This window comes from Sinohyriopsis cumingii, chromosome 13 (genome assembly GCF_028554795.1).
Source record: "Sinohyriopsis cumingii isolate HCF-2022 chromosome 13, ASM2855479v2, whole genome shotgun sequence".
NCBI lineage: Eukaryota > Metazoa > Mollusca > Bivalvia > Unionida > Unionidae > Sinohyriopsis > Sinohyriopsis cumingii.
In genome coordinates this window covers 43,655,541-43,664,834 of record NC_142973.1, presented here as the reverse complement: position 1 = coordinate 43,664,834, position 9,294 = coordinate 43,655,541, and the positions used below count along the sequence as shown (strand labels likewise).

At 34.8% G+C, this 9,294-nt stretch overlaps 1 protein-coding gene across 1 annotated transcript in view; it reads right to left on the bottom strand.

Annotated features, from left to right (window-relative positions):
- Positions 1–9,294, bottom strand: part of LOC149785314 (protein ILRUN-like) — a 41,477-nt gene that overhangs the window by 15,230 nt on the left and 16,953 nt on the right. Inside the window, exon 4 of the mRNA XM_089979211.1 lies at positions 6,775–7,061. Within this exon, the coding sequence (XP_089835337.1) occupies positions 6,775–7,061 (287 nt within the window). The remainder of the gene's footprint in view (positions 1–6,774; positions 7,062–9,294) is intronic.

The window sequence follows — 9,294 nt, the reverse complement described above, 5'->3', positions numbered from 1 at the left end:
ATCAAGACATTGGTGAGAAAGAGTGGGTAAAGTACATAAGTAGCAGCATGCTTGATAAAGGGAAGATAAAGCATCCAACCAGACAGACAATTTGCATTTGTTTTTCAGTTTCATTTAAAATGTCCCAAAAAGTTTTAAATTAAGCTCAGGTTCTTTGCAAAAAAATGAACATTTAAAGAAGGTCAATCTTCAACATTCACAAGGATTTCCTTGTCTGAAAACAGAACATGGCTATGCGTAACATGGTCATGTGATGCACTCAAATCATTATCTAGGGCATAAATGATAGGTAGCCATGTAAGCATGTATTCTGAATCTTGACACAATTTCTGTGTTAATAAAGGACTATCTTCTGTTGTTGCTGATAGGATAAGATAGTTTTAATACAAAGTAATGTATTTTCCTATTAGTAAAGTGCATTTGATACACACTGTAATGCAATAAATAAAGCAAGCCATTTGTCGTGTCATGGAATCATATGTTATCTCAAGTACTGCCAAGTGAAAGTTTACATAACAACATTCTCTCAACCTCACATTCATAAAAAAATATTAATGTATGAGCTTTCTGTTTATTTTAACATAAAGATGGGTTGGCATCGATACACATTCAACATATTTTGATAATATTATCAACAATGGTGCAAAAGATCTAAGAAAAAGATTACTTATGAGGAATATACAGTAGGAAAAAAAATTCTCATTTTCATCATCACTAAGACAAGACTCTCCATTATAAAATTTCTTAGGTGTATCAGTTTATGTTAAATAAGATAAACAGATGTTGATCCATTTGAATTGTTCATGATTTGCAATCAGTTTCTTTCAAACAATAAGCCCTTTGCCTCTCAACCACTTTTCTACATGTTTCTGAGGGGCCCTGAGTGGCCAGTGGTCTAAAGCACTCTACGTTACAGATCACTGCCATCTCACCTCTGCCCTTAGCCTCTCAACCACTTTTCTATATGTTTCTGAGATAACTAGAAGAAACTCTTAATAGAAATTGAAAACTTTACAGCCAGCATGAAGCCTAACATTAAGATCTGCAAATACTCTAGCTCATTAATTATAATCCTATTTAGATTAGGTTTGAAACAAGATTTTGGTGCATTGATGTAACAATTAAGTTGTCTTCGTTAAAATATAAAGGGAACTGCATTCACAAGACTGTTTAGACTCATAACTTGTGAAATCTAATAAAAGTTGTATAAGCAAATGATCCTTGACTGCCTATACTCACTAGTGCTGGTAGGTTGTGTTGTTCAGCTGTTAGAAATTGAATCTGAAGAAACTGCATGGGTGGCCATTGCACCTGCTATTACCTACCTGGCTATTTTCATGTCTTACTCAGGAAAGCTTGAGCTATTAGGCAGCAGGTGCTTACAAGAATACTTCCATTTCTCTGAGACCACATGCAATATGTTTGAGAGTACCTAACTAACCAAAGATTGTAATCTCAACAACCCAAATTTAGTTTGTGACTGACTTCTCATGTGCATTTGATATGTGCATTTGGTGGTAACAGGTTAAACAGTGTTGTTATTTGAACACAGATGCCATTTTTATGACTCCATTTGTATGTAATGTTCAAAATCCCGAAGAAGAGGTCATAGTGACCTAATTTTAATATAAAATGTTTTCATTATATGATGCATTCTTAGTTTAATTCCAAGGCTAAAAGGTGTTATAATTTGAAAATATACTCTATTTTTAAGTAGTTTTCAAAATCCTGGAATCTGTGTGAAATGTCTTAGCTCTAAGATGCATCCTTAGAGTAATTTTTATATCAATAGGTGAAGCAGTCTGAACCAAGAAATAACTGTCACAATTATTTTTACAAAATAGTGGTCATGGTGACCCAGTATTGGTGTGTGCCACCAAGAGACATAAAAAGGGTAAGTTTATTGACAACAGATACAGTAGTGACATAAATGTACCTCTGACATGGAGGATGGACACATTTTTTTCATAGTATTTAGGAAATATATCTTTAAAAGAGCATAATAGTGACCCATTTTGGTTTTAAATATCCCAAGTTGAACTCTCAGTAGAAGTTTGGTTACAATTGATTTGGTGTTAGCATTATAGCATAGATACAAATAAGCAATTGTTAGTAAAGTTTGGTAAGTAGAACACAGTGACTTAGTTTTTCATTGTAGCATATGTACATCCCATTATGCACAAAGTATGCAAGTTTTAAATAATTCTGGTTTAATACAAGGAAGTTATAACCCAGACAGGAAAAACGATGACAATCTTTTTATATAGCAATTTTAATATATCCTGGAAATTAGGTCACATCTCTGGTAAGCAAAATTACATCTATTATAGGATGCATCTTTAATCTAAGTTTGGTATTTTGAAAAATGCAGTGGAATGAGAGCCATAACTCAACTTTTATCCTTTTTTCTTCATAAATCCTAAAATAGGTCTATGTGACCCAGCTTTGGTTTTACCATATGCTCATTACAAGCTAACCAATAGTGCAGATTAGTTGTTAATAAGTGATATAGTATAGGAGTTACAGTATGAACAAGACAAATGGAGGGACACACACAAAGATGAAGAAAGTAAATACCATATATCGCCCTATTACTGACATGACAGTATAAATGAAATATTCTTAAAACAATGCAACTCTTGACTATTGGCCATTATTCAAGGGTTGCCTTCTTTAAACAAACAATGTGAATTGTATCAAAAAGAGTTTAGAAACATACTTCTACAACAAAACAAAAAAAGTGAGTTCCAAGTCAGCATGACATGGCACAATAGGCTCACATGACAACAGGTTTAATTAGGTTCAAAGACAAATTGAACAGGCTGCATTAAACTAGGCAAATAGTTTCTAGGTCTCCAAATATACAACTATTGTAGAAAATGTTAGAAAAGAATTTTATTTAAGACATAAAGTTTGATTTAATTGCCACAGTAGTTTTAAAATTCAAAATGTTTTTCATCCAACTGGTGTATTAAAAAGGAAATGATTGTTATGGAGGCTATGAAAAAAAAAACACACTACTAAAAAAGGCTAAACAGAACATTTCCTGAAAATCTGATAACATTAAAAGAAGTGGTTTTGGAATTGTCAAAATTAGGTTTATCTCCTGGCTGCTACTGAGACAAACCTTTTTGTAGCTCAGGTCATCATATATATATTTTCTATCTGGTTGCTATGAAGGCTGAATGGTTGCAATAAAAGTCATCAAAAACAAAACTTGCCCAAACTGTCTCAAATGTTTGACCAGATAAGGCTGGATTTTTTAAAAACAATTCTGTCACTCCTTAAGTTCACTGCAGGACATATGATAAACAAATAAAGTATGATACTGTATACGTCATGTCTCACTTTCTATGAAGTTCCCACTTTCTATAAAGTTCTAGCAGCTGGAATACTCTTCACATTCTTAGCCTATTTCACACAGATTTTCACATGAAGAGTTCTTTGGGATCAAAGTCTGTGATATAGTGATATACTGAAGATTATTTTATAACATAAATCTTCAAATGAGCAATTTGAATACATGCCCTTCTCTTTTAAACATTTTTAACCCCTTATTGCTATAGCCTTGTGCACAACAGTTGGTGATAATTCTATGACAAAGGTGGCTAAGGCACACATAGTCAAAACACCAGAAATGTCACATCAGTATCACATCGGCTGAAGTCCTCCATATGTGTTTCATTAAGTAAAGACCTGCAGAAATGCACTCAAAGTCAACAACATCGATTTTGAAGTTGGAATCAAAACAGTGATATGTGATGCAACCTTAAGGTTTTAAGCAACAATAGTACCACACAGCACAATAGTACCACACCTGTCCATCTCATTAACCTTTTCCCCACCAATGACCTTCATGCTCAAAACCTGCCAGCTGTATTATAGGGTGTGGAGCTGATAAAATTTCATCAAAATATCTGAAGGGGATTAAAAGTGACAGCCTAGATAAGGAATCCAAACAATGACTTACATTACCCCATGCTTTTTGACCTAATCTTGAGGAAAGGGGGCAAGATTGAATACTCAATACACTTCTCAGTCCAAATATATAACAGGCTAAAGTTTCATAAAAATATCTTCATTGGTTCAAAATGTTACACCTATACATGAATAGAGGTTACTGATTTATAATTCCTTCAAACGACTTTAACCCAGACAATGAGGTTAAGTCTATAGCATGTAACACATGCTATGGTAGTAGTTTCATTAAAATATCTTCAGTTTTTCTGAAGTTATACTCTACACAATTTACAAGTCACATAGTTTCATTTTCCCCTTGCCTTGCTGTGAACTTAAACCTTGCGGCATGGGGGCCTAGTTTTCATATGGTATGTGTCGCACTGTCTAATCATGATATGTATATGCCCAGAACTTCATTAAAATCTCTCCAGCTATTACAAAGATATGGCTGGACAAGCCAATGTTAGATGTCTGTGAAAGAGTCAGTCTTCATCGACCTCAGCATATTCAATTTCTTTGCTCTAAATATGGGGGAAGGGTAATTCAAGACTTAGGAATAAAAATATGCACATTTGCATGTGACCATAACCTATGATTTAGATTTTGAAAATTACAACAAAATCCAGATGTTGATCATACCACTTCTAATGGCTTTACAGTTAGAGCTAAAACAAGTAAATAAGCCTGGGATGAACTGCAGATACGACAATGAGAGTGGCACAAGACAGCATCCAAAACACATGGTTCCCTCGCTTTTCTAAATATAAATTTCCAGGTCTTTTCCAGGATGAAATTAATTTTTTCAAGGTTAACATATGACCATTACTGAATGAAATTAAAGAACATTTTGGATTATAAAACATGCATTTTCCAAATCTGAAGATGTTTCTCTTTCAAGACTCAAAAACAGATGTTGGAAAAGAACACCATGTACAAAACCACAAAATGAGTCACACAAAACAATCTGACTATATTCCTATAAACTGGCATTTAAAGCCATTTCAATGTACAGATTACAAATTCTAACTTTACTTTGCTGACCTACATTATGTTGCTACGTGGAAAAAATATAATGAGCATAAGTTATTTTGTTTTGTTTCCTTTCAATCCTTTAATTCAAAGAATTCTAGAGCAATATACTGTGTGTATGTGTATGTTATACAAAGTAAACATTTCCTACCACAGTAAGAGAAAAACCCAATAAATGCAAAGTATTAAAATCTTATTTTGTAACGAAAAAAGTTTAACCCAGAATTTATGCGTGTCAATAAAATCTCAAACAAGATTTTTCAACCAACCTAAACTCCTTAAGATGATTTTGTTAAATATTCCATCATTTAAAGACATTTACAAAAGGGCTGATTTAAATTTTGACAGAAGACCTTCAAAATTATTTATTGTTGAATAAACAAGGCCTGACTTTTCTGTCAAATCAATTTGTCTTCTTGTATTTCAATAAACCAGTCCCCAAACCCATATTGATACATGGGCTCTTATCGTTTCTTAATATATAATAAAAGGGACGACAATTTCCCTTTTCTCCAGCGTTCCATTTAAGATCGGAAACCAATGCTTCAAGCTACACGTCACTGTGTAATAGTTTCGCACCAAAGTTCAGCTCAGAGATTTGAAATTTTTCTAATCTGGGTTTCGTCTGAATACTCCAACCCCATTTTCACATTTGGACATTTAAGATGGAGTATGGGTTCAGAGCAATTACATATAAAAAATTTGGAATCTGCCACCACCATAAGATAGCTTACCAGTGGGCCTAGCAAATTTAAACTATGTTAAATCGACTTATACCTGCATGAAATTGATAGGAAAATTATTTGTTTTCTCAAAAATGGCAAGTGTTATAATTGTTGTCTTTAATCCGCTGATAGTCTAGATGAAACTCAGCACAGATGAAACCTGACCTGGTAATTGTGTTAATAGTCACATGACTTCATAAATCTCAAACAACGATACTGGAAGTCCAATAGTCACGTGATATCAACATTAAACTCCTTTTCAATGTTGTCGTACAAAATTTCAATTATATTAAATGAAAGTCTGGTACCTTTTGTAAAAACCAGAAAGAACATACAATTCTCAACATATTTATTTCGAGGACAACTACAAGAAACTTGGCCAGTCTGATTAATCAAGCAGAGTAGTCTGGTTCTCTGCTTCATATGCCTCCTGCGTGAGTGAGCACATATCAACATGGTAGTCACGTGATACAAGAAAACTCAGGAAGTTGGACTCGGAATAAATGTAGAGAATTGTGAGCTCCTTTTGTTTTTGTATTTTTATTACAACCAGTATATGACTTTCATTTAATATTTTGTCTACAATGTTTGAAAATGAAGGTTGTGAGATAATATATATATATATATTACAGCACTCCCTCACTATAAGGCCCTTTATTATAACACAGTTCCCACTATAAAGCACTATAAAGCAAGTATGATCATAAATTCCATTTCATTATTCAGTAATAGAATTATGTGTATTAAATACTGCATTAAAAATCACTGTAAGGCAGTACGCTTTATGGCTCCCATGGACAGCTTTATAATGCAGGACTACTATACACATCAAGGGGATGCAACTCTGCATTCACAACTCCATTCACAAGTACCTATCGAAACCGCAACTTGCTACTAAGAGTTCTGTTCAACTATCTCAATAATATCCTCAGGTTTTAAGTCTCCATCTTTTTAAAGGTAGAGTTGCACAATATTATTTATACGCTCAGAAATGCGCACTGGTGGACAAGATTATGCTTTGTAATGACAAATCCAAGTCAACATGAAAACAGAATATTACCTGAAACAATGACCCTGCTGCTGTGTGATATGGCACTGAAAGAGCTAAACTCCTGTTTGGACTAGGACTTTGTTCTGTATTGTATGGATTTCCATGAGACATGACCATAGATGCATTTGGGGATGTTGAACTGTTATCCTCCTCCCTGTGTTTACCAGGGGAGGCAAAAGGATTTGGAACATATTCAGGTGCCGAATGTCTCACAAAGTCATTTCCTATTTTTGATAATTGTTGTGTCACTCCTAACAAACCATTTTCCTCTACAGTTATTATCACCCATATAGGATCTGCAAATAGAAAAAATTCTATATTAAACAAGAACATGTTACTGAGCTTCAAATATTACAGGATTTATCTATACTATTCAGGATATGTAAAAATATTACACTGCACTAAAACCAGTCAATTACACTATCATGAAAGTCCACCCATTTTAAGCATCTACAATCATAATAGACTGAGAAATCAATTATAGTATTCTGACCTGTAGTGAAAGATCACCTGCCTTAAAAGACTACATTCTCCTGACAGGTGGTCTCACAGGACAGGCTGTATGGTATTTACACATGAACAATATAACCTTACACCAGCTGAAAAATACAGCAGTGTAATATATATCAGGATATGGAGATTCCAATACAATACCTATAATTAGAGGAACAGCAATGGTTCACTATCACAAATCTCTTCATTACATTGTATATCACAAACCACCTTGAATCCCTTGGGTCACAATGCAAACTCTGTCAAATGTGTGTGTTTTTGTGATTTGGATTTTTAATATAGCTTTAACAATTTTCCAGTCATACCATTACGATGACTGCAATGTGGCACTTTCAAGTTATGTCTAGCACTTGGGCATCATGCTGCAAACATGTAACATCATGTTCCACCCAGACAGATTATCCTGACACCAGGCCCACCAGTCCTAACACTAACCTCTTAATGCTGAGCACCAAACAAGGCAGCTGCAAGTACCGTTTTTATAAGTCTTTGGTATGACTTGGCTGGGGTTTGAACCTGCAAGCTCCCACATCTGAGACAGAAGCTCTAGCCACTTAGGCCAATGGAGCAGTTAAACTCTGTCAAATATATGATTTGTCTTCCTGCTACGACTGCTGATGCAAAGCTTCATCAGAAAAATATTTTAAAATGTAATTTAAGTTACTGTACATCTGATGTTTTATCCCCTCTCCATGACCCCAAAAGCAAAAGTCAAGAATGACATCCTTCTTATAGATGGTTACCCAAAGTAAAGATGACTACAAAGTTTTGCAAATTTACACCAAGCACTTTAGGAGTAGACGTGGCAAAGGACAGATGGAGGGCATAATCTCTAACTAAAACAATGGGAGTATGACAATACCTACTGCTTATTTCTACACAAACAACTAATGGGTAATCTGTGTCATCAAACTGTTTTACAATCTTATTATTTTTTCCTTGTCAATGTAAATAAATGTAATACAGAAATCATTCTGCAAAATTCATCTACATATAAAGATATCAACAAAACTATCATAAAAACAGGGTCCCTCAAAGGGACTGATACTCCACTGGGAAAAAGCAATTTCCAAAAGACAAGTTGAGACCATTTCTTCCTTTGACCTGGCTAATGTTGGAATCATTCTGATGTTCTTCAGCAACAACAAAAATTTCAAATCTGCTGTGGTAAACATACTGGACATCAGCTTGGCACCATTTTTATTTAGGACAAAGTAGACATCATCAGAAGTCTTTTGTTGAAAGCCTCATGTCATAATGATCATTCATTCAGGGGGAGTAGTGACAACCCCATGTCATAATGATCATTCATTCAGGGGGAGTAGTGACAACCCCATGTCATAATGATCATTCATTCAGGGGGAGTAGTGACAACCCCATGTCATAATGATCATTCATTCAGGGGGAGTAATGACAACCCCCATGTCATAATGATCATTCATTCTGGGGGAGTAGTGACAACCCCATGTCATAATGATCATTCATTCAGGGGGAGTAGTGACAAACCCATGTCATAATGATCATTCATTCAGGGGGAGTAATGACAACCCCATGTCATAATGATCATTCATTCAGGGGGAGTAATGACAACCCCCATGTCATAATGATCATTCATTCTGGGGAAGTAGTGACAACCCTATGTCATAATGATCATTCATTCTGGGGGAGTAGTGACAACCCCATGTCATAATGATCATTCATTCAGGGGGAGTAGTGACAACCCCATGTCATAATGATCATTCATTCAGGGGGAGTAATGACAACCCCATGTCATAATGATCATTCATTCAGGGGGAGTAGTGACAACAAGATTTTTAAGACAGTAGGCATGACAGTCATATTGGATGTATGACTTACAACATTTTTATTGGATATCAGATCAACATTTTCTTTTAGGATTAACTAAATATCAGAAGTCTTTTAGTGAAACTTCATGTCGACAAGACCATCCATGGGGGGGAAGTAGCAGTAACAAAAGTTTCAAGATAACAGCCACAGTGACCGTAATGGATATCA